A 26,418-nucleotide genomic window follows, 5' to 3' on the forward strand; every position below is an offset into this window, starting at 1 on the left:
GCAGCACCTTCAATATTTTCTTTTTCAGTCATTCTATTGTAGGTTTGCTTTTTTTCAAGCAAGCTGATAGCTGATAGCTTTAGCTATCAGAGAGTTGACCTCGTATTACACTAGACTACCGAATATTTTGGTTTACACTGTTGACCCAATGACTGAAAGGTGCCAAGGTCATGTGGTGTTTGGTTTTCGTCAAATGTTATACTGTGAATTTTAGCAAAACAGCTCAACTTTTATCTCATCTTTTCAAAGGACATTGTTCTAGAAGTCTTGTGGTTTGTTAACAACTTAACATAAGCTGTGCTGCCAGTAAGAAGAGGCTTTTTAGTAAGAAGAGGCTTTTTAGTAAGAAGAGGCTTTTTAGTAAGAAGAGGCTTTTTAGTAAGAAGAGGCTTTCTCCTGGCAACCTTTCCGAGCCATACTTGTTCAGTCTTGTTCTAATATCACTGTCATAAACTTTAACATTGAACATGCTAACTGAGGCCTGCAGAGTCTGAGATGTAGCTCTTGGGTTTTTGCAGTTTCTCTGAGCATTATAAAGTCTGACCTTGGGGTGAATTTGCTAGAATGTCGACTTCTGGGAAGATTGCCAACTGTTTTGAAAGTTTCCCACTTCTGGATAATCTTCCTCTCTATAGAATAATGGACTTCCAACTGTTTGAAAATGATCCTATATCCCTCGCCTTGATGGTCAGCGACAATTGCTTTCGTCCGTGACATTGAGCTAACAAACACCTGAATGCTCCAGACCAGGAAGCTGCCAAAAGGACCAGACTATTTTTATTGTCCTGAAACATAAATCTTTAGGATTTAAGAAAGGTGTGCTTTTTTCATGAGTTTAAATGGTTTTACAACCTTTAATCAACATAATCAATTTTTCACAGTTAAATTGTAATTTTATTGAAATCTTAAAACACAAAAAATAACCACATGGATTTTCTAGACGCAAGAGGTTCAGAGTAAGGCCAAATGCATGTCAGCACTCCTACCTTCACCCTGGTGAATTTGGCAGCTTTCCTCTTGGCAGTGTTTGCCATGAACAGGTGGCTAAGGCAGAAGGCCCACATTGTGTTTGCATTGGAAGCAGTGGGGATGCTCTCCAGTGAATCCCCAAAGCACACAATCACACACACTTGCACACCCACAAAAACACAAAGCCTCTTTCATTTCCTTTGCAGAACTTGTTAAAAATTCTTTCAAATTCAATCAGTAAGAAAAGTGGGAAATTGAGTAGAGGCATAACGCGGTGTGAATTCATTACTCCATCACTGCTGAGCCAGCTCAAACACTGTAACTCGAACCACCGATTCTGGTAATTCATCTTCTCCTGTCATTGAGCATTTATTAGGATTTAGCAGAAATCTGAACTACACATGTGGAAGAGCACACCAGAAAATAATATTGTCACTTTCAATCACCTCTGCCCTGCAGTCGGCGCTAAGCAGCGTGTCTTTCAACTAAAAAAGGACTGTCAAAAATTATCACTGGCAACAAACACAAGCGAAAGCCAGATTTACTTACGAATGTAGCACAGTGGTCAAAAACACTTACTGGTGAAAGCTCCTCACATGATAGAGGACATTTTGCAATATTCAAAAGAGAAACAGGTGAGACAGTGTTGTATTGTGATTATTGTATAAATATATATGAACCTACTGTGGCTCTTGAAAGTCAGGAATGATTCATTGAGGTCTTGATTTAAAGCTTTTGTCACACTATCTTCTATAATTTTTTAAATGCATCCAAGAAAACATAACCTTAATGTGACATATCAAAAAAAAAAAAAAACAGGGTGAATTTATTTCAACAGGACTTACAGTCTGATGCTGTGCCTGCAATGGTTGGGTGAGGCTGTGCTGTTCTCACAGTGCTTTGAGCTAAATGGTAATGTCAGCGCTGATGCTAATAACCTACGTTTCTATTTAGCAGGTGTAACGCATGTCAAGTGCAACAGTGCTGTGTGTTCATTGCAAATTAGCCTAAAACAAACTGCGGCTGAAACCAAGCAATCTGAATAAAAAATCTGACAAGCCAACTGTAAGTCGCAGAGATATTTCACTCGAAACTGTAAACGTCAAAGTCATGATGCCACTAAAGGAACGACAATGACAATGAGAAAAAAAATTACAGCCAATGAGCCTGCATTTTGTCCATTTACAGGGGAATCATTAGCTCTTTAATACTTTCATGATCTTTACTGATTTAAATAATTGTGAAATGGCTTTTTTTTCACTTCCAAAACAACCAAGTGCTAAAAGAGCAATACTTTTTCCAAAAACAGCCAAAGGGAAGAGTCTTAAAAAAAACCTACTATTTATTATGGCTCTTTTACCAGATTATTTACCTCATGGGAGACCTTGGAGTTGTCAAAATCTCTAAGGGGATTTCAGGAGAGGAGATAAGACAGAGAACATCAGTTAGAATGTAGCAGTGGGATGTTGAGAAGCAGCGCTGAGGGAGTTTGCTCTAAAACACTCACCTCAACCCTCTTCAGAGCACCTGCAGACTCCCTTGTGGTTTAGGAACTCTGCTGTTGTTCATTGTAGCTGAAGTGCCTCTTATATCAAACCGTAAGCCGCTTTGTTGTGATCAAGTTGAACACAAAGAATGGGTGCATCATAAGTACTCTGGCATGTTGAATAAATAAATTAGGAATAATTAGAAGAACCCCATTGTTTTAGTCCACTATTCGTTAATATACAGTGGCGCTCAAAGACACATTGATGCTATCTGTGCTGTAATTAATTCCACTGAAAATGGTTGTAGTAGTTTAATTATGTGTCCTTAATTTGAAGTGTGAAGCAATTATGTGTTGTTGATGACTTCAATATCTATGTTGACAGCAGCTTTAGGAGTGGTAGACTAAATTGACTTCAGCATGTTGAAAGACTGGAGTTTATTTTAAAAGGTTTGATCTTTTAACACATCACATTTACATGTTTCAGATTGCCCCTTTTATATTAGACAAAGATACCCATAATAACCAAAAAATGCAATTTTTAAATGATGATTCACTTATTAGGGAAAAGAAAAAAGCTTTCTAAATCTGTCTAAGCCTATATGAACAACAAAGGTTAATTTCACAGTAGCCAAAAACGTCTTGATGATCCATGAGACATTTGGGAAAATTGTCTGTGGATTGACCACTCAAGAGTTGAGGTTTTTGAAAGGTTTGAGTCCCGTTACATCTCATCTCTGATATAAAACAAAAACACATAAACACACACATACATATAAAGGGAGAGCAGCAGACAGAAAGACAGACGAAAGAGAAGGAAGGTGATCCGGACTGGGATTGAGTTGGAGTTGCCAGATGGCAGAATAGGAGACAAACAGGAAAGTACCTGATATCCCACAGGCCAATGGGAACCATGATAAAGACACAAGAAGGTCAGTCAGCAAAACACCTGTAAAAGGTAAGCCATCTCAACAATAAGAATAAGATCCAAGCCAGCAATACATACACCCTACCAGTCATCAGATACCTTGCTGGAATAACAAGCAGGCCACAGAAAGTCCAGCACCCTGAGGCTCTATGAGCAACAGAAAGAAGAGTGCAAGGTTTAATGAGTGTCAGCGTGACAATCAACAATCCGAAAAAATAGATCAGGAAGATGCCCCCCACCCCGAGATGAGCTGCTTCAAGAATGCCCAAGCTAGTTGAAGACAGACTGAGTGACTGATGCACCTGGGATGTACGATCAACAAATAGAGGAAGGGGCTGACATCAAGAAATCCTGCCAGTGGCTAGAAAAGGCCCACTTAAAGGACAGCACAGAGGCTCTGATTATGGCAGCACAGGAACAGACCCATAGAGTCATAAGTCTATCACAGCTGAAATATAAGAAAGTTGATGTGTTAGAAGCAGGAAAACTGGGCAAGCATACGAATTTGGGCAACTTTGACGAAAGCAAAAGCATGATGGCCAGACGACTGGCTCAGAGAATCTCCAAAATGGCAGCTCTTGTGGGGCATTCCTGGTCTGCAGTGGTCAGTATCTATCAAAAGTGATCCAAAGAAGGAACAGTGACCAGTGACATGTTCATGGGTGACCAAGGCTTATTAATGCACATGGGGAGTGTCACAGATGACCATTACCTTCATCAGCAACTCAGTGTTAAAGGAGAGGAGCTGTAGACCAACTCCAAGTCAGTTGCACAAGTCATCACCAAGTGCAAAGAAGACCAAAGTGATGCACTGTCCCCACTGCTGTTCTGCATAGGCCTTAATCCTCTAAGCCAGCTCATCACAAACAGTGGATATATTTATAAGTGGAATGATGATCAGCCACCACCTGTACATTGGTGACATCAAGTCAAGTCAAGAGTGACTAAAAAAATTAACTCACTGATTCACATCACCAGGATCCACAGCAAGGGAATCAGGGTGTCATTTGGAGTGAATAAATGTGGAATAACCCACACCGAAGGGGGAGAAATGCTAGAAAATGAAGATTCAGGAAGGTCATCCAGCTCAATAGTAAGAATGAAATAAAATAATAATAATAAAATAGAACAGAATAGAATACATACACTCTACTGGTCATCAGGCACCCAGCTGGTATAATAAGCTGGGTATGTAACTATAAATTGTCAACCACCTGGTGAACACTGTTAACTTAACTGACATCACCTGTTTAGTGTTAAACTCAGCAGCCTCATACTGCTCACTCACTGTTAAAATGGTTAACTAAAACCTTTTTCTACTGTAGTTATTAGGAACAAAAATCCTGTCCATTTATTATCTTCTTCCGCTTTAGTCAAACATCTTGGTCCTCGTCACGTACAGGAAACCTATGCGTAATATGGACACACATCTTTGGATCAAATGTTGGTCCAATCCGGACTCATGCACAAACCAATCTAAGGGCCCCTACCTGTTAGCAGTAGCATACAGCATACTAGAAGAACAGCTAACACAGGATTGATGGAAGCTAGCAGAAAAGTCAGCAGTCAGGATTTTCAGGCTACACCAGCAACTTTATTTTCTGTTGCAAAAGTTTTTGATTTAACAGCAAATTTCAAGTCAAGTGAGTTGACACGCCTGAAATCATCCTATGATGACAATGCATTTCTCTCTCTCTCTCTCTCTCACTCCAGCTCTTGGTGTTCGGTCTATTGCTTACTGTAACATAACATGCCGGTAAGTCGGTGATGTTGATGCTGCTATTTTACTCCACCTGTCTTTTGTCAGCCAACCTCCACATGTGGCATGTTTGTGTTTGTGTATGTAAGAGAGATGCACTCAAGCAGTTTATATTCTTGGATGTATTTATTTGCTACATTTTATTTTATGGAGTAAGAGAGATGTTTATGGTAGTTTTGATGTTACTCTATGCATAAATTAATAAGCTAAAGTCCTTGTTTTGAGGAAGAGACTAAGGAATGGATCTTTTAACACTGGGATTCAATCAGTAATCACAGCATACATAATGCTCTGATAATACTTGCCAACACCTTTGTTTCCAGAGTTTCGCTATTATTTCAAAACTATCTGTTATTACTTTCATAACTTAAGTCGAATTCTATTTTGTGTGTGTGTGTAATTGCCAGCTAATCTTTCTAATCTAACACACTCCACATAATATGTATACTTTGAACTCATCTGTCACAAAACCTGGTAACCCACCACAACCCAATTTAAAGGGCATGTGCAGAACTGCTCTCTGCATAGGCAGACAGACGAGTTACATGTGACATTTAATAAAGTACAAACGTTCATCAAAGTGAAGCGTCCTACTACCTAGACAAATAGCAAAGGTCGCTCAATGCAGACCAAGTCATATCTACAAAATCCCACACCAAAAAAAAAGGAGGAACAACAATATTATTTAATCTGCACACTATGGGGTCACCAAAATCACTTCACATATCACTGAGTATATTACAGAATATAAAAAAAAATGTTTTTCATACCGGGGGTGAGATGGCAAGCTTACTGCAAAGCAGTTTTAATGGCTCCCAAATCACTTCATACAGCACAAAGGATTTTATCTGGAATTAAGTGGAATTCTTAAAACAATGAGCGTTGAATACACACAGCTATAATATAATATGCTTTAAGGAATCAGTTGGTTTTATCTGCTAATACTACTAATAATAATGATAATAGGCAGCAGATAATGATTGAACTGAAAGCTAATTTGCTTGTAGTGACAAATATTACAGTAAAAGCACCTTTGGGCTCATCTCATCTTGAGAGGTACTGCAAGATTTGTGTTAGATAAGCCAGGAATATTTATCTCCACACAAAAGTCATTTAAATGCATTCAAGTGTCAAGGCGGTGTAGGTTGACCAGAGCTTCAGCTCAGCAACTTCCACAACAAACACTAATGGGGTAGCAAGATAAAGCTGAGCAGTTATGATATATATATATATATATATATATATATATACATATATATATATATATATATATATATATACATACATGTGTATATATATATATATATATATATATATATATATATAATATATATATATATATATATATATATATATATATATATATATATATATATATATATATATATATACACATACATGTGTATATATATACGTGTGTGTATATATGTATATATATACATATATATAGCATATATATATATTAGTATATATAACATATACAGCCAGAGTTCCAAAAACATTGTGTAAAATGTAAATAAAAACATGTTTTAGTGACAGTGTGAAAAAAATAGAATTGAAAAATAAAATAAGATCATGAACGTGATGGCAGGAGCATGTCTCAAAAGGTTGGGACAGGACCATGTTTGCCACTGTGTAGCAACCCCCTTTTTTTTTAAACAACAGTCTTTAGGGAGATTTTTGCACATTGTTGAACCTCTGCCCATCTTTACGTCTGAGAAACTGTCTCACTAAGATGCTCCTTTTACCCCCAATCATGTTACTGACCTATACCGTTTACTGTTTCAATTTTTTGTTGCCATAACCCAACCTTTCTGAGATGTTACGCTTATTATTTCTTAAATGGTGCATTTTCTCAGTGAAAGCACTTAATAAATTTTCAGTGTTCTATAATGAATAAAATATGGCTTCATGAAATTTCAATAATTGTATTCTGTTTAAATGTAATTTAAATTTTTTGACAGGATTGTAACTTTTGAGGAAACACCCAGCTCAATTACTAATAAAAAAGCTGAATCAAAACCAACCAACCAATCAACACCACACCTATTTAGGTCCCTTTTATTTAAATAGAAGCAAACATCAGTCTTTGAAGATGTGCTCGCTATCTTTTGGTTAAGGAGTAGTAAGTAGGAATCATTTAATCTTTCGCAGGCCAAAAAAGGGTCAGTGATTACCATAACAGTGCATAGCTATCTGTTCTTGTAGTACAGAAATAGCCCGACTGGAAATTTAAGGACATTTGTAACACAACAGGGGCATAACCATGGGGTTTGACCCCCTTGGGAGAAAACTGCAGCGGGCCCACATTTCTTTAATAAAACAATCATCCCTGAATTTTTTATGAGCTAGCTCCAGGTGTGTGTGCCCAAACTCATCACTACACTTCACCCCCCAACACTGGGACTGAAAAGAAAGTTTTTTTTTTTTTTGCTAGAACAAAAACACGCAGCTGTATCCGCCCATGTCTGTGTCGGTTACTGAAATCAAATGGGACTGAATCCAAGTGAATTCAATTAGGGAAGATTTACAGGCTATTTACTTTTTAGGTTGGTTTTTCCTTTTAATATAATCACTATTAATCAATGCCGCATTGTAGTAATCTAGAGGGCCTCAAACACAACCTTGCAGCTGACAGAAGCCTCTCCAGGGATTCTGTGATAATGCAGAGTAATAAGTACTAAGAGCTCACTAATCACTTGGCCACATGATAAGACTATTAATCTTGCCGCCCATGCAGCTCAGCTCCAGCGGACCACTGCCTTTTGCCGGGAAAGGAAATATTAAAAAGCTCCAACACAGCAACCGATCACAGAAGCCATAAAGCATCCTTACAACGATCCGTAGACGACAGGAATCCCGTCTGTCCATTTCCAGAAGCCTGGACAACATCCTCCTAAACGACGACGGATATGATTCATGACACAATCTCCACTAATTTGGTCGCGTGGCAAGAGCTCTGACTGTGCTGTCATGGCAAATCTTTCTTCTTTTACAGTGCTAATCAACAGATCTCATTTGACCACCTGATCAGGTGACTCCCCGAGGGTTTGGAGAGCAGCAGAATGTGATATAGAACCAGCTGATAGCAGCGTGCGTGCATGTAATACATCATGATTCTGTCTAGGCGTGTCAATTATCCTGTGAGCACTGTGCTGTGAGGATGCTCTAATGCATGACAATGCAGGCCAAATAATACAGTCTGTGTATTAAAGAGCCATGAACAGGGATTTCATAAAGCATACTGCCTACCCAATGCTCTACAGTTATGTTGAATTTTCTCTCCTGCCATACACGTTGCAAAAATAGAAAACAGGGAATGGAAGATGTCCTAAAAACCCTTGGTACCCTGAAACGTGTATTTTCAGAATAAAATCCCCCTGCAATATCTTTCTCTTTAACTTTGACTTGCCCCTTACATGTATTCTACAACAGATGTACGAGCATGCTTTTAAAAGCTTTTCCAACCGTGGCGGATAAAAGTTTACTCCTTTCCTTCCTCATCTCCATCATTTCATTTACATGAAGCGGCTTCATTTCATTGCAAGCATTATCATTTTCACTACAGTGCTTTATGTGGGTCAGTAAAGGACTTTCATTTAGCTCTGAGGTTGCCGAAATTCACATTTCACATTAATTATGAAGAATACATGTGTAAATCTTTCTTATTACACACCACAAAATATGCAACAGCAGACTGATAATCGCCCGGTGGTACCTACAGGACATAGTCACTGCTAATGTCTCTTTCTTTGAACAGTCAAACCAATGCATAGGCCACACAATATTGTCAACTGTAACTGTGTCTTTTGCTAGATTGTTGGTTGCTAACTGCATGGAATCAAAATAAGCTGATTGTTTTTATATATTTTAAGACTTTTAAATTGTAATAATAGGTGCAATATACTCTCAAGCTAAAGAATTTTGGTGTCAGCCTTTCTCTGTTAGCGGTTAAAGTGTTTGGCATGTGCATACTGACTGTACACAGATGCCTGGAGTTAACAAAATGCTGAGACTGTGACTAACCTCAAAATGTAAACACATTAACATCGATATCATGTGGCCTTATTTACACACAGCTGATCTTTCAAAGGACAACCACAGAGACTATTTGCTGCGACTGCTGTGAGATCTGTCATGCATATAATAGGGTAGCGATTTGGCAGTAGTAAATACAGTGTAAAAGCATCTCCTCATGCTGCAGTCACAACTCACCTGTATATCTTGTATCTGGTGGAGAAACCTTGCCGGTTCTTTTCCACAAAGTCGATGTACTCTGGGGAGTGGTGGAAGGGCCCCTTATCAGACAGGAGCCAGTCCAGGGGTCCCCCGGGTTTGTCATTTGGGAGGCTGGCTGATGTTGCTGTTGCTGTTACACTGGACCATAAACACACCCAGCAGTGAAGGCTGAGGCTGACGACGCCCCATAGAGCCATCAGAGATGGATGGAGGGTAGGAGGGATGAGGGTGGTGGTGATGGTGGTGGTGGTGGGGGGCGTTCAGCAGCCAAAGATACTTGTCATTAGCTGGCTCCTCCACTGGGATGACCGAGGGACCTGCATCGCCTCAATGCCCCCCGAACACCTAAAGCAAAAGCACAAACACACAGTTCAGCAAACAAACAAACACCCACAACCAGCAAGGAAGAAACTCGGCTATAAAGAAAGAAATAAACAAGACAAAAACCTCAGAATATGTTGAACAGCTCTGTGTGGCAATGCTGTTTGAATCAGGTTTATTATGTGGAACTTGTGTCATATGAACTGATAAATGTAAAAATGACACCTGCTAATTTAAGCTTGTGAGCGCCTGCTGCTTTAATGGTGTTGCTTCAGTAAAATTTCATGTTACTTTACTGTAAAATAATGACAAGTAATTTTACAGTGTGTTTACTGTAATCTATAAAAACAGTTTCTTGCTGTAAAAGAAATGATGCACTGTGATGTATAGAATATAAGATTTGCAGTAGAATACTGTCAACTGTTTGGTTGCCATTATACTGTTGCTTCATTGTTTTACTGTAAAATGTCTACACCTGTGCCCCATTTAAGCATTTTCTTTTGGTATGGAAGATTATGAAACCTGGCCTAATGGAAGTAACCACTAAAGCCTCTATCATGGTGTCCCAGTTCTAGTTCAAACCTTCTCACAGTCCCAGAAGCTCAGGAAAACACATCACTGATCCACAGCAACCAAAGCCTAAACCGAAGGAAGCATTACAGCATCTCTCAATGAAATCTGAATTTAAATGTAACAGCAGTTTGCTGTCTTAAAGCGAAAAAAATGAACATTACTGTATAATAATTATGCATTTTTTACAGCAAACTGTTAAAATGTCTGCAATATATCTGAAAATACTGAAAACATCAGACTATGAAAAACTGTACAAAACAAGGGACTTCAAAGTGTCATGCTATTTTTAAAACGGTCAACAAAATAAACCTAAAATCAAAAGCAGCTACAAAATATTCATTCTGTGTTTTACAGGTTTTTTCAGACATTGTGGTACATGATTTCTTTGATAATGCAAACGCACAAAAAAAAAGAGATTGCCAATAATTAAACAAACCCAATCATTAATTATAGCCCTACTTTACACACAAAAAGAGAAATAATTTTTCTGGAGCATGATGAGAAAGCAATAACATAGAGTTTACCCCCAAAATTTCAGTATTTTCAAGCATAAAGACCCTGCAATAATGTGCCGTGAATCCATCTTACTTTAGAGAGACACAAAACCATTTAGCCCCCCGCCCAAAAAAAGTGTATTTCACTTTTGTTACAATTCGCTGCGTTCACTGCTTCATGTGAGTTAGGATTTCCATCCAAAAGAAAATAATATGAGCAAAAACTGCAAAGTTTTGCAGACTTGATTACTAATTTTACACACTTCTATTGCAGTCTGGCACTGCGATTTGCAGAAATATTCGGATGTAGAAGTTTCACCAGGAATAAAAACGTCTAAACTGGCATGATTCTAATTATGAATTCATCTCTTTAACTTGGTGAATAATTGCTTTGCTGCTGTTTTTAAAACTATCCCCGTCATACTCGAACACGTTACTGTCACACCGCAACACATCTATTAAGAGCTGTAGTTTCATGCAAATCAAGGGAAGGAAGAACACACTCCCACACGCACAGACACACTTTAAGATAAAAAGTCTTGGCTGCTGTGATTTATCAGACTACCTGCTGTTCAGACTGTCCAGAGCTCGCATTAGTCTCTATCACCATTTTGAGTTCTGTCAATCATCTTCCCCGAAGTGTGTGTGCGTGTATGTGTGTTGGGGTATTGCGGGTGGGGGGTGGAGAGGTGGGGGTGAGTCCCATTACAGTATTGTGATGACAATCTGTCAAGTTAAGTCAGCCATATGACCGGGGGTGTGAAGGTTTGAAAAATCACTGCTCTCAGACAATGCAGGCGACAGCACTGGAAGAACACACCACAGCTTGAGGTGGGTAAAGGGAACAAAAAAAGAACAAAATTGCTATCAAATACGATGATATATTCATCTACAGGGTTAATTATTGAAAGTTAAACATGCAGGAGGACTTTAATTTAGTCATTTTAATGAGATGAGATGAGCTGGCAATTTGGAAATTGATTTCAGTCTGACATCGCTGTCAGCACTCCCCAGACTCAGTTTGTCAAGCCCTGGTGTGTGTGTCCATTCACACTTGTGTTTATGTAAACATTTGTATAACCAGCTTTATGGTTTAGTGTGCTTTTAATTAACAGAAAGCACATGCTAATGCCTGTACATGCAATTTGGTTTTTGCATGACATCACTGAACTATGCAAAATGCATTTTTTTTAAAGACATGCATATTCAGATCTCCAACAGGCAGTTGAGTCTCAATTGCACCAGTGCACGTCTCAAATCCAAACTCAAATGTCCAAGTTGGGTTATAAGTATTAAACTGAGTCATAATCCAAGCTGTTCGAGTATTTTGTGGAACATTTTTCTTTCACAGCTGCCGCATGGTGCTTAAAGTACATTGCCAAAATTGAAGAAATTAGTCTCTCGCCTGACTCGGGTCTTGAATTCTTTTACCTTCAAATCTTCTGTGAGCTCAAGACTTCAGGGAGCCGAGTCAAAAAGTCACATTTCGGAGCAGTCCAGAGCAGTCAAGTCTTTGATTCTACAGCTGGGAATAGACCTTAAGTTTATTAAAACCTGCAAAGAGCAGACTCCCTGTCTGTTAGATTCCTCCTAACATGCCAAGGTTCCTCGGTGTTAACAGCTGAAGGGTGGGACATCTGACTCAGTGACTGGAGTTGGGATGCATCCAGCCCCTGAAATCCCACCTTTTACAAAAACAGACACAGACAAACAGAAAGAAAAAGCTGTCCTGCTAATGCATGTTGCAGCTTTACATTGTAGAGCTACAGACACAAAGGGGAAAGCCAGACTTGGATGAGGCGATGAAAAGCTGGATGTGGGAGGGGAAGAACTCTGCAGGGACAGCCGATGGAGACAGCGCTTTATGAGACTGAGGTGAACTTTGCCCAGCTGTGACCCTGCACTGAAACCTGATGAACTGGATCAGAAAAATTATTTGCTCTCATAGCAGCCCACTGCTTTATCATTTGCATAGCTTGTGCTTTTTTATTTATTTATTTTTTTGCTGATTGTGGAAAAATCATCTTTATGATAATCTAACTGGGAAAGACTTGATCAAATGGAAAATCTAACTGATTAAGTCTGACTCAGGTCAAAGACTACACCCACAAGTCTGCAGTTTTGATAAGTAGACATTACCTTAAGGTCTTGTATAACATGCAGTAGGCAGAAACATGGTACAGTTTTAATGAAATGGGGCCGGGAACGGTGTTACCCGGTGCCAAAACAGGGCAAATCCTCCCCCGGATCTCTTTCAACTTCTTTGTTGTTGATGCAGTTAAACTGTGAGTGTTTCCTTCAGCAATTTCTCCTCGCATTCCAGCAGCGCTGAATAGTTTATTCGCACTGTGACAGAGAGACCTCTGTCTTCCCAGCATTTCTGTTATCGTCTGCCACGCTCTCCGTTTGAGCTTGAGCGTTTCACTTTTCTTTCTCCGTCCCTATTCCTTCAGCAGAGACGCTGCCACACAGCGAGCAGTTATGCTTTGTGTGTGTTTTGTCAAAAATCTGACACCAAAGTTACAGGTTACTATCCTATAGTGTGAAGTTTGAGAACAAGTTGCTGTATACTGACAGTGTGCCTCTGCTGCAGTAAAATGGCCCCAAAAGTAAGCTGCTAGTGCAGCTCTGTTAGATGAATCCACACCTACCTCCAGCCTCTCATAACGCAGATGAAATGCTTTGTTTTTCTCTACGTTACATTGTGCATGTTGTGTATAAAGTGACCTTGCTCAGAGGGCAGTTTCTGGCATGTTAATATCAAAATACAGCTCAGAGGTCACATTTAAAGACTCTTTAATCCTATCATCCAACAGGCAGCTGTCCAAAACGCTGATGCAGGAGAACACGGGCCTCTCTCGATTCTCTTCGACTCGCTTTCTCTCTTTTTCACCCCACCATACTTCTTTTGTCTCACCTTGCGCACACAATCCACTCTCATCCTCATCTGCCTCAATTACCTCTAAAAGCCAACTTTGCATCGAATCGCTAATGACATACGGACATTTGCTATTTTCAGACAAATGCATTTCTCTTTTTTTTTCTGACTTTACCTCCAGATTATGCTATAATATTCAACTTGTGCACTCAGTGCATTTCATGAAGCTGTGTTAAAAGCATTCCTCCTTGAGCCCCCTATATAATCTAGAAACAACAAAACAAATGTCGGGAGATAGAAGATGGAAGGAATTTTCATTTGAAGCAGTAAGGAAGCAACCGGGGCTCCAGCAGATCCACTCAAATATGATTTTGCACAACGTGGGCCAGCAGTTAGCTCGAGGCTGTTTGGAACCTCTGTATAAAATGAAAGCACTGTTTGTTCATGTGAGGTCCTCTCAACGGAATAGTGACGGGAGTGCAAATGATGGGGGACCAGATTTTCCCACACATGAATTTAATGAAGAGTTGCGTCCTCCGGATTGGCAAATGCCAAGAATGATATTGGAAGGAGGCGAGATGGGCATCATATAGCAAATCCATGTTTATTTGAACAATCAAGTGACTATTGTTTTTCCACTCTTTTCATAATTTTTTTCTAGGTCTCAAAAAAGGCTGGGTGGCTTATTCCATGAGGACTGAGGTAATTATAATTTCAATTTACAATCTGAAAAAAGTAAAACCTAATATTCCATAAACCTTTTTTCCTAGATTTGTAAACACCTGTCATTGTGCTCTCAAGGTTTCCAGCGGCTCTCTGATGGAACTGACAGTCAGCACGTGGCCCCATGCACAATCACTTCAGCCTTGTCATGTGACACATGATTGTTTTTCATGTAAAATAAAAAAATTGTCCAAGACATTTGCAGAGGAAACATAATGTTTCTTTGAGCAGCAGGAACGCTCAGAGATTGCAATTTATCTTTGAAATGACACCTATGACAAGGTCCTGTTTATTTCTGTGGGGAAGAAATATCCATTTGGAAATGCTTTCCTTTTTTTTTTTGTCCTGCTACTTCAATAGAGAGAGGAGGGTGTTAAACAAATGGCCATTCCACTGAAGCACAGCCAACAGTGGATCAAACTACAACATTTTTACGCCCACTGCCCGTCATAATGACAGGCTATATTCAGTAAGCACCGCTGAACATCAAATATTTCAGCTGAAAAAATACTTAACAAGTCATCTTTGATGACTCTCATCATATGCAAGGTTTAATGTCTTGTCATTACTTGACCTAAAGGCCACGTACGTCGATGGCACAGCAAAAAAAAAGTGATACCTAACTCTGTGATACATCTTTCTCATCTTATTCAAAATCTGAATAAAACATTCGTCAAGTTATTTCCAAATACATTTCTTCTCTTGGGGTTTAAAACATTCTCTGCAATCACAGAAAATTCCCTTCACCTCATTTTCATTTATATAGAGTTAGATCACTTTATACTTTCAAAATGTATACTTTCAGACAACATTTTCTCATTTGGATTTGTAAAATATCATCTCAAAACTCAGGTTTCCTTCTAGTTTTTCTTTCTTAAGCTTAAAATCCAGGTAGTCACACTAAGGTACAGATTGTCCTTATTGACATCGACTGCCAAGATCTATAAAAGTGTTTGTATGTGCAGCACTAAAGAAGACCTTGTGTCCTATAAATGAACAAAAATGCAATTATATGATCAGAATCCTTAACCTGCAGCATATAGCGGTGATATAAACGACCATACTATTTTCTTCTTTTCAGGCAAAAGATACAGCCGTTGGGTTTGCTGCTGTATCTCATCAAACGTATTAAAGGTAATTTGGAAAAAAGAAATATGACAAAGGGAAGAACCTGAAGACTTTTATGATTTGATACCATCAACTAAGAAAGGCTTGCTGAGGCTAAATATGATTCTGTGTGCTCTGGCTGGTATATACTGTTCATACATTACTTTTGCTTAATGGTGGAATTGAGAAATAAACTCCCCAGTGTCTCTCTCTGTTCCTCCCTAACTGTCTCTCAATCTCTCTTCCTGTCTCCACATATACAGCCGTGTCTGAGCCACGACGTTATTAGCCATTAAGTTGATAGCAGTTGGATGGCAGAAAAAAAAAGCTCTACAAAATGCTTTGCAGGTCTCATCCAGTATTGCCGTAGGTTTTTCTCTAAGATATCCAAAAAAGCAAATATTTAATTTGCTGTTTGGATATTTTTATTTCCTGAATGTGTGTCTAGAATTTGAGCTCCTAACAATAAATTAGTGACTTACAATTACTGAGAGCCCAACACAAATAGAGCCACTTAATCTTTTGAATGATTTTTTTGCAGATTCAAATCAGTGATTTCAGTCCCTAACACTTCTAATGCAGGTGTATCAGCCATTCTAAATTGCATGTGTATTACTGTGGACTTCTGTTAGATATTACATTTGTTGGGCTATTAAGTGCCGTATTTTCAACTGCAATAATGACACGCTTCAGATTGGAAAACAAGGTTGGCTGTTTTATTTTTATTTTTGCGAGAACACCAGTCAAGCAAAAATGAAACACATGTCCATAACTTAGTCATCTCTCAAAATGTTCTTCCCCAAGGCAAAAAAAAGTCAATGAAAAGATGAGACACTGAGTCAAAGGCATTTTTCATCACAAGGACTACTGGTGGTTACATTAAAGGTATGACGTGCACAGTGTGGAGCCAGCATTTCCTCCAGCTATTTGGAACATCTGTGTAAAGACGACGGCTCTCTCTGTTTTGTTTTTCCCGTTTTTCCCAGAAAACATTGAAACATTCAATAAAAAACATTATTTGTAATGCCCTCAGATGGTACAGCTGTAAAATCTCACAAATCAGCAGCCCTGGGATGAAATAAAATGTTTGCAAATTCCTCATTCAGTCAAAGAAATGATTTCATAGAAGCCGCGATTGCCGATATCCTCGACATTATTCGTCGCTCGTTTTGAAAGCGGGTGATTGATTCACGGGCTTCTTGAGCTAAATTAACAAAATTAGCAGTGTTGCCACTTTGAGTTAATATCTCAATTGATTTCGCTAAACAGAACATTCTAAACAGCTCATTTATTTCGCCTTGCCTACCAATCTGCTCCATTTGTGATGAATAGTCGTATCTGTCTGCACAATTTTTTCCTTCTTTCAGGCTGCGCTGCAGCTCTTCCAGTAACTTTGTGTAACAGCCAAAATTACATGTTTCCTCCAGAGATATAGGGCTGGCTACCGACTGCAGTGTTGGATCTTGACTCTCACCCCGTCTTTTGGGGGATACAGTAAGCTTGATGAGACGAGGGAACTCCCAAGCCTAATCTTTTTTGAGAATTTCAGCAGCCGTTCTCGTCGGAGATTGGGACAGAACTGAGCTTGCAGCCCCCGAACATCTGCTCACTTATTGAAGAATGCCAGAGCTGTAATGGTCACCTGCCTGAGCTGTGTGTGTATGTCTGTGTGTAAGTGTAAATGTATGTATGTGTGTTCTCACAAAGTGTCCCCATATCCATGTCTGGTACACACACACACAGCAGATCCACTTTCTTGGCACAGCAAATATGCAAATTGAAACGAGTCTCTTTTAGTGATATCTCACAATTTGAACACATTTGAAGGAAAACAATAGTAGAAAAAGAGATGGAGGGGAGGCATGCGCTTTGCAGGGGGGAGGATTTGATTAAAACATTTCATTAGAATTTCTTCAACAGGATCCACTTTGTAACTTGTCTGCAAGCCAACCCTGAAACCATCCTCAAAGTAGGGAAACAGGAACTGATAAACTTTACATCTTCCCCTCCGTGCTGACTAATGAGGTTTTTGGCCCTAATTAACCTAGTTATCTTCCCCGCTACAACTGTCAACAATGCCTCTCATACCAGCGCCACGGGTAAAACACAGCCTTTGTGAAATTATAATATGACTGCCAGTTGCACTCATCCGGCTGTCTTACAAACAAATAAAAAGGATCAGCTCCCATGGTGTCCTGGGAAAAAGACATCAAAGACCAAAAAAAATAAATAAATAAAAATAAAAATGCCACTATGAAAGTGCTTACACGCACAGCGATGAACACACATATTTACAGATCTACAAACATGCATTTAAAAACTTTAGACATGAAAACCCAAAGCAATAATACATGAATAGCAACGCTAAGCTGCTGCGGGGAAGGTCAGTGGAAGTATGTAGGCAGTGTGGGTGTGTGACTGAGTGCTTTTTTCCCTGTACAAACTGTTGTGTAGGTGTTTTTCTGTGGACTCTCAAATTTACTTCTGAGACTTCTGAAGATGCTGGTGATCCAATTTAATGATGGAATGTTTAAAAAAAAAAAACACCCACCATGATGCTCTCGGATACTAAAATCTGATTTAATAAGTGAAGACAACGAGCCCTAATTTCATGTTTTACATTAAACTGCACTTTTAAACTCATTTTATCCCCGTAAAGCTATCAGACTTTGTGATTTTCTGCAGTTTTCTTTATCTTTACTAATCCTCTTTGTATGCAAATACATTCCAGTCTACTCATAGAAAAAATGGAAGCTTATTTACATTTCCTATTTAAATGGGCTGGTGCTGCTATAATCATATACACTATACTGTATATTAATGTATTTTTAACTCCAAAGCAACCAAGCTATTTTAGCAAATAAAATGACAGAGTGGGATGATTTATGGCCCCATTCTTTTTTAAATAACTCTATTAATGGCTCTGATTATCATACCCAGGCTGCTTTCTTTATTTATGACAAATGCTCCAACGTAATAATTGTGTTTTCCAATCATTTTACGTAAAAAGGAGTGCAACAAACAAATCATGCAAACAAAATGACATTTACTCAGCCAATCTTTTTCTGTGGCTTACGAAACATTTATTTTTTAACAATACAGAAGGACAAATACATGTTAAAACTTCTGTTTGTTTGATTGAATTGTGTATTACGGCACACTAGTATCATTTTAAGAGCAAAATAGAGACAAAATTATGACCCTGTGATACTTTAATCATCAACAAAACACAATAACATCATAGTCAAGCTCATGTTTTAATCTTACTTACTTCCATGCCTCTTGTATGTAGAGTCATGACACTCAGGAAACATTTTCATGATTAACATTTATAATATATATAATAATAAAAACAATATAGCAGAAGGATAATAGTATATAGTATAATATACAGCTGGTTTCATAAATGAGGTCACAAAAAAGTACAATATATCCTATAAATGTTGACAATTATTTGTTGTTTTTGATATGGATAGATCCTCGAACTGAAGGTTAAACATATTAAGAGCATGTTTAAGCAGAAATATTTACTTATTTTGGAATGGTTCTACTAGAGTAAGCAATTTATGTATTTTAAAAAACAGATCATGTAACCGTGTAAGACATGGATCTGTGATACACAAGAACAAAAAAATTGCTGTTTGCAGCGATTTGCTGTTCAGAAATCGCTGAACAGCAATTGTAACAACATGTCTAAAACTCAGGAAACATTAGATGATTTTTTTTTAAAAGACAGTGTTTTTTGTTTGTTTGGTTGGTTTTTCCTACCTCTACGAGGGTCTGAAGCAACTAGACCCCCAAAATAATGCATTAGAGTTAAGTATGGCGAAGGCAATATACTGTGTACTAATGATGCATTTGCTCAGTGTGGATGCTACTGTCATACAGCAAAAACAAAAACAAAAACTCTTTGTTCTCCATATGAAATGAATGCAGCTGTGCAACAGTGGAGCCAGGCAGCATATAACCCAATAACCCAGCCCGTGTTATTGTCACAAATGCACGGTGGGACTTTACAGTGAAACACTGTGTAGTTCTGTTTAACAGGCATAGGCATGTGCCACATAAGACTCTATGTCTTTGTATTAAAAAAAATCCAATTTAATCTTTCTGTGACTATTTACAAAATGAGACAGTAGCTTATTAAGGCAGAGAGACTCGACAGCAGACGTCTTCTAGGCCAACATGGAAATAGATCAGTCCGACAAATCCTTCTCCTCGCAAACGCAGGATGGAAAATTTGGCTGGAGGAAGCAATAAACTGATAACAAAAAACAGCACCCCCCCAGCACCATTCATTTACTACAGCGACAATTCATTATGAAAGATGGATAGCAGCGCGCCCAGTCAGCTCACACACTGACATCAACATTTCACATCATTATGCAAAGAAAGTTAGCTCGCAACACTTCAAGCTCCTCCAAATCAATCCACAGCAAACTTTGATTTCCGAGTGTTGACTATCAATATAATTATGTTAGCACAGGCAGAAAAAATTCCGAGTGTTTCTCTGGCAGCGTACAGTATCTGCAAACGTCTTTTCCTTGTGGTGGCTGTCTGTGGAGGCAACGTGAGATCAATCGTTTAGCTCAATCGATGGCGTGTGAAGCAGGTTGGAGGTTTCAACGAGTAAAAATCTGTGAGGATTAATCCGCGAGAATATTGTAAATCATTATAAGGTGCCGTGCGTAAAAGTTCAGCTGAAAGCAAACAGGGGGAAAGCCGTCTTAATGATTGCTCCTCAGACTGTAAACTTCTCACTTTCTAGCATTTATATGGCTGCATATCACTGAGTGGCCAAGAACATACAGAGAGGAAGCTTCTATAAATCACCGGAGAACACAAATAGGCCTCTTCTGCTGGTGGCCTTGTACACACAGACACAAAGGTTGCTCTTAAATTAAAGGCACACATTCCTCCCTCACTATTCACTCTGGGCTCTTTTTTCTTCTGATATTGTGCTGCAACTCTGGCTCTGTGAATATCTGTAAATGGAAATACATGTTTCACTGCACGATTCTTCCACTACTGAACAGGTAAGCTAGTTAAATTTTGAAAGGCAACCTCGCAACTGTGTCATCTGGTCACATGCTCAGCCACCTCTGTCAGTGCATATTTATGGGCAGGGTGACAGCGTGACGCCTGCCTGTTTTAATGACAGGAAGTCTGCGCTTGATCTCTAAAGAATTATGTGCAATATGGTACAGTTTTGCTCTCAAAGCAGTCCTGTGTCCATCCGTTTGTGCGCCTCTACAGAATACGCTCAGACTCAACATTCAATTACCAGTTGCCTCAGAGAGAGATTTTTGGCTTAATGCCCCCGTCGGTCTTAATCTGAGAGATTCTACTTTAGTGCCCAAGTCAACCTCAAATCCCTCAATGAGACTTTTTGATTTTCTCCTCTTTAGCTTTTCTCTCATCTTCTCATCTTTCCCACTTTTCCCTCTTCCGCATGCAGCGGCTCTTCTCTGTCTGAAGTGAAACTTTGTCAGTTTGCTCATTATCATAAATTAATGGGCTGAAGATGTTGAGCGGATCCCGGCAAAACTCGACCCTCAAACTACCACCTAAACCAAGATGGGGTGATCTTCTTGTTTTTCTTCTTCTTCTTGTTTCTTCTTTACCTTACGACTTTACTTCCTTATGTCATTGTGTCTTCATTCCAACTGTAATTTGCCCCCCAAAAATAGTAATTATGATCAATTACAGGGTTCCTTAAGCTGAACACTTGTTACCACTCTGCCCTCTAAACCTCATCCACCGATCCTCCTGAAGTCAGCAACAGAAAACTACTTTATGTTGCATTAACTTAATTTTCTGCGCAGAGCTTTTCTCGTCCCTTTTCCTGTGCTTTCTGCTCTCTTTTTCCCACTTCCTCCCGCCACATCCACCCTTCTTCAGCCATCACACCTACAAATGAAGCCGCCTCCTGCCCACCACTAAACTGTAAGAACAAGGAGCCCTCTCACGCATGTAGTGCCTCCTGTTAGCCTCAGTCTAAAAAGCCTATAGCTGGTTTCCTGCTCAGTCACAGTTGCCCTGTAAAAGTTCTGTTCAAGCTCGATTTGTTTCCTCTCAAGTACACGTCAATCACAGACAGATGGTCCTGTCATCGTCACTCTGACGGACAAGCAAACAGACACAAACACAGAAAATTAGACTTACACGCCATATACAGCCTGGATTGGCATCTCAGCAGTGAAGTAGGGAAAGAAAAGTAGAATCAGACACCGTTTTGAGCTCCTTCCTTTTTTGTTGCTCAGATGACCGATGCAAGGAGAGAAATCTCTCTTTTCATAGGAGGAGACAGTGTGCCTTTCAGGCCTGGACACGATTGGGTTCACCAGTCTCCCAGGATAGATGAGGACACTGCTGAACAGTGGCCCTGTTGTGGCCCTATAAACAGTCTGAGGCTTTGGCACTTGTGCCTAACACTGGCAAGTGGCAATGAGAATTACAGCAGTGATTCACTGACTTTTTTTTTCCTACCGTGAAGCTTTGCAACAAAACAAACCTTCCTGCCACTGCAGTCGGGGGTTTTCACATGAAGTTACATTTAAAATACTGCAAATAGCACCTATGCCAGCATGCCCTTGGGCCACTATGATTGCATTTTAAATGTTATTTGTTTTCTTGGAGGGCATTTGGCTCATTATCGCAGCCTCCACTGATCCCATAAGGCTGCCTTTGACTCATGTGCCTTTTTTGAGGGTGAGGCTTAAGGGTGCGATGTATAATTATGAAATCAGTGGGACTATTTTTTTTCACTCTTCCAGCCTCAGAGCAGAGCTGGGAGCTTGGCGAGCAGTGCTCTGTCCACACATCAGTGTAAGAGATCTGATCCTCCGCAGGAGCGAATGCCAATACACCCCTGAGGAATATAGATTAGAGATGTTTGTTGTTAAGGCAGATAAAGAGTGGCAGTGTGGGTGAAGGAGGGGTAGGTGAGGGGGCTGGGGGGGTGGAGGAGACAGGCAATGAGAAAGGAGGAGGAGATGAGTCTGATTGTGCTCATGTATAAACTGACAAGGCATGAAAAGCAATATTGTGTATGCTCTCCTGAAAGTGCCAGCAGATACAGTACGGGAGTTTGTGTGCATGTATGCAAGGGTGAGACTGTATGTGTGTGTGCGTGCGTGTGTGCGTGAGAGTTTCAGATTGTACTGTGGTCAAGCAACAAAGAAATTCACTGATGTCACAGTCACAGCAGATGCAAAGAGCTATTCGGGTCAAACATGGTGCTGAGGGTGAACATCCACAAGTAGCGTGGGGTTTGTCTTTTACTTTATACTCGCACAAATTCGACAAATGAAGCTGAATTGCAAGAACTCACCGCGGTTTAGGACGACAGAGAAAGTTTAACTCAGTGTGTCCCATGCTCTCGCCGAATCCCGGTGGCTCTCAGCTGCCCAGATTGTGGAAAAACTCATTTCACAGTTTGTCAGGGTTCAACTGCAACTCCACGGAGGGAAAAAACACCACTCAAAAAAAAAAAAAAAAAAAAAAAACCACTCCGAGAAAAAAAGAGGTAAAGCTGCTCCGGACAAATCCGATGGTCGGTTCTACACCACTGAGAAACTTTGAGAAAAGCAGTCGGGGGTGCGCTTGGGGTTGACAACCGGCTTATCCCACAGTTAATTCAACGTTCCTGGAAGCAGAGGCTCTGACCTTTCTGGGGATAATGACTTTACAAAATGAAATCATCCAGCAGGAGATGTAGTCAATCGGAGAAACGAGCAGAAGGAGGAGGAGGAGGAGGAGGAGGAGAAAGACTCCAGGAGCAGAGGAGCTAACGTTCAGGAGATTAAAAGCTGTCTTAGCGCAGTTACCAGAAAGCGGCGGGGTCCAGCCTCGGACAGATGCGACGGAATGCGGCTACCTGCCACCCCACGAAGATTGTTAAATATCCCGTTGTGAATTCCGCCCCGGCACCGTTTCTCTTTTTCTTTTTTTCTTTTTTTCTTTTCTTTTCTTTCGTTTTTTTTTTTTTTTTTGTTTGTTCCACCTACTTGACCCGCCTACTCCGCAGCGCTGTGTGGAGGAGCGCAGATCCTGTGGAAACTGAAGGTATAGGCGCTCAGCAGATAACAGGCATGGGCGCTTCGGCTCTCCCCTGTGCCCCTCTCTCACTTAGTCACATGTTTAAGACACAAGTAGCCCTCTGTAATAGCTGCCAAAGGAGGGTAGACTAAGGTAGCCGACGTGGCGAGAATAATAATGCGTGCCTTTCTCTCCCCCCCGCTCACTTCAGCCCTTTTCGCAAAATGCGCGAAATGGCATTCCTCCCATTAACTTTATGCCCCAATATACTTGTTTTAATGCTGCAGTTATTTCTAAAGACACGAGCATCGGAAGTCATTGAATACCCCTCATAACTGCTTGGCTGGTCCTCTCCAAACTCTAGAAAAAAAGCCCCTCTAGAGAGGACGTCAGTGTTTAAGTCCTTATGTGTCTGAGCTGTCACATTAGTTAGAGGAGGAGAAGGTGTTGAGCATAATGCCTAATCCTCTTTGGTTTTGTCTTGTGGAGCATGCCTATGCATGAACCATGAGTCATTAAATGGCACTGCAAAAGCGGCTCTGCTTCAAAATAAAATAAAATAAAATAAAAATCACCATGCACCAGAGATACAGCCACTGAGTGAATGAATAGATGCTGGCATTTTCATAATGACTGTGACAGCACACATTATAGCAACAGGGATCAGCGCTGTTCAACTGTATGCTGCCCGGGCACCTGATTTCATTTCAGATTGCATTGATCAAAAGCGGCGCCAGAGCGTGCAGGATGTGAATTGGTCAGGGAGGCGGATTCCGTTTCCTTTTTATTGGCTCTTACTACTTTGCAGAAATAATTAACATGCATGCTGGTGGGAAAGCGTGCGCACTGTGCCCGAATTACATCTGAAATGCAATTTGAATCCTCTCAGAGAGCAGCCCATAATTCCTAAAACATCAAGAACAAAAAAAAAGTGTATGCTAAATACTTCACTGCAGAGATTTCATATGTCATGCGCTGATAAACGCTGATGATGTGACTGCAACATATACAATTCTGTGTGTGTGTGTGTGTGTGTGTGTGTGTGTGTGTGTGTGTGTGCGTGTGTGTGTGTTTGAATCCGTGGGAGCAATCGGGGTGTGGAATTCTGTGGGCACAGTAGCCTCGGTGTGGTGCTAATTAACCCAGTTTCCCGGTGCGTTCCAGCCTCCGTTTAGTATGCCGTGCCGTACTGGAGCTGTCCGTGGTTCTGAAGTTGATTTATGTCGCGTCCCAGCAGAGATTTGTGGCAGATTCAGCGTGACACAGACTCTGATTCTTTTTTCATATCCCAAACTGTCAATTCCGATCAGACCGGTGCTGCAAAATGTGACAACTTGTTAGAAAAAATGCCTCTAATGTAAGCATTTCCTTAAGTGCGTGCATCCATCTGTATGCTGCTAGTACAAAGATGACAGCATTGTCCCACTATCCCAACTCATTTGTCATTCATATTAAAGGCCTCCGGCTCCGTAGTTGTTACTGGTGATAAGCCTGTGGGTGGGGTGCTGACCTTGGGCAGAATAACCACGATCTTTTGAGCTCCTGGGATCGTGGAAGTTTAACTTTCTGATTGGCTGAAAACTTTCAGTGCTTGGTTGGGTAAACAAGTTGTTCCCGAAGGAAGGCACACAAAGTGTGCAGTTTGAGTCAATTATTACATTATACAGCCGCAACAAACAAACAAACAAACAAACAAACAAACAAACAAACAAACAAAAAACAAACAAACAATGGATGCAATATATTTTCTGCCCACAACTGTTAGTATTTATTTACCAACAAAGACTCTGATAATCCAGATTTGTCTTCTGACGAATCTCGTGTGAAAGGGAAGTCCATCTGGTCAATCTAAAACACAAACTAGAGGAAAAAGAAAAAGAAATCTTTGTAAAAGCTGGCAGTTTAACGCTGTATGGCCTTCAGCTTAATTCAAAAGAATGCCAAAGAATGCAAGAAACAGTAGGGTTGTGTGTTAGACTATGTGAAAAGGTTGGATAAAGTAATGAAGGGAAAATTATAAAGAAATATTTATAAATATGCAGATGATGCTGTTTAACTAACAAGACAGTTAAAAGAAAGGCCAATGGCAGCTCACCTGGCAGAGAAGCCAGTGTATATATGTGAAGGTTGTGCCTTGTGTGTAAAATGTTTGAAAACCACTGGGATAGACAGTATATAAAAGTTCAAATGTTTTGTTGCGAACTGAAGTCAATATTGGTGCATACACCGTGACGTCACTCACTCATTTCTAGACTTAAAGACTCAGCCAGAGCTGATCTAGAAGAACTGTTCTATTGTATACTACTCATTTTATGGAGGATAGCTGTAATTCAGCCAAAGTGTAGCAGAGGGCGCTCACAAGGTTGTCCTTAATGAAAAGGCAAAGCGAAATGGCTAAAATAATTGCAAATGAATTTCCCTCATCAGTTTTAGTGTTTGCAGAAACTGTATCAACAACATGTCCAAAATAAAGCAGTGGGCTACATGCTCTACTTGGAGGATAGAAACAAAGCACTAGTATCAATCCAATGCCAGTACCAGTGTTGATATCGATACTATTGGTATTTAGATTGATGCATTCATCTCTAATGTGTCCCGATTGGTTGACTGAGGATTTATCTGTTTTCAAATAATCATACATTAGACGCATATTTAAACCACCATGATAATGTGCATGTGCATGAGAAGCAGATGATTGCAGTGGTCAAATGTGACTGCTACCATTAGCTGATGCTCAAAATTCTCTGCTTCTGCTCACAAACCAGTGTTGAAACACAAACCACGTCCATATTTCACTGGATTAGTCATTTCGTATCTGTGAGTGTTAAATACAAAACATATTCACTGATTTTTGGATGTTAAAACACTCTCACTAGAAACATGTTTCTTCCTGCAAATGGC

At 39.9% G+C, this 26,418-nt stretch overlaps 1 protein-coding gene across 1 annotated transcript in view; it reads right to left on the reverse strand.

The window, feature by feature from the left end:
- brinp3a.2 (bone morphogenetic protein/retinoic acid inducible neural-specific 3a, tandem duplicate 2) overlaps window positions 1–23,869 on the reverse strand; it is a 62,569-nt gene extending 38,700 nt beyond the window's left edge. The window contains exons 1-2 of the mRNA XM_003453541.4: window positions 22,811–23,869; window positions 9,358–9,726 (exon numbers count right to left, since the gene is read on the reverse strand). Coding sequence (XP_003453589.1) covers window positions 9,358–9,578 — 221 coding nt within the window. The 5' untranslated portion in view covers window positions 9,579–9,726; window positions 22,811–23,869. The remainder of the gene's footprint in view (window positions 1–9,357; window positions 9,727–22,810) is intronic.
- Window positions 23,870–26,418: the final 2,549 nt, after the last annotated feature.

Source organism: Oreochromis niloticus, linkage group LG17, assembly GCF_001858045.2.
Source record: "Oreochromis niloticus isolate F11D_XX linkage group LG17, O_niloticus_UMD_NMBU, whole genome shotgun sequence".
NCBI lineage: Eukaryota > Metazoa > Chordata > Actinopteri > Cichliformes > Cichlidae > Oreochromis > Oreochromis niloticus.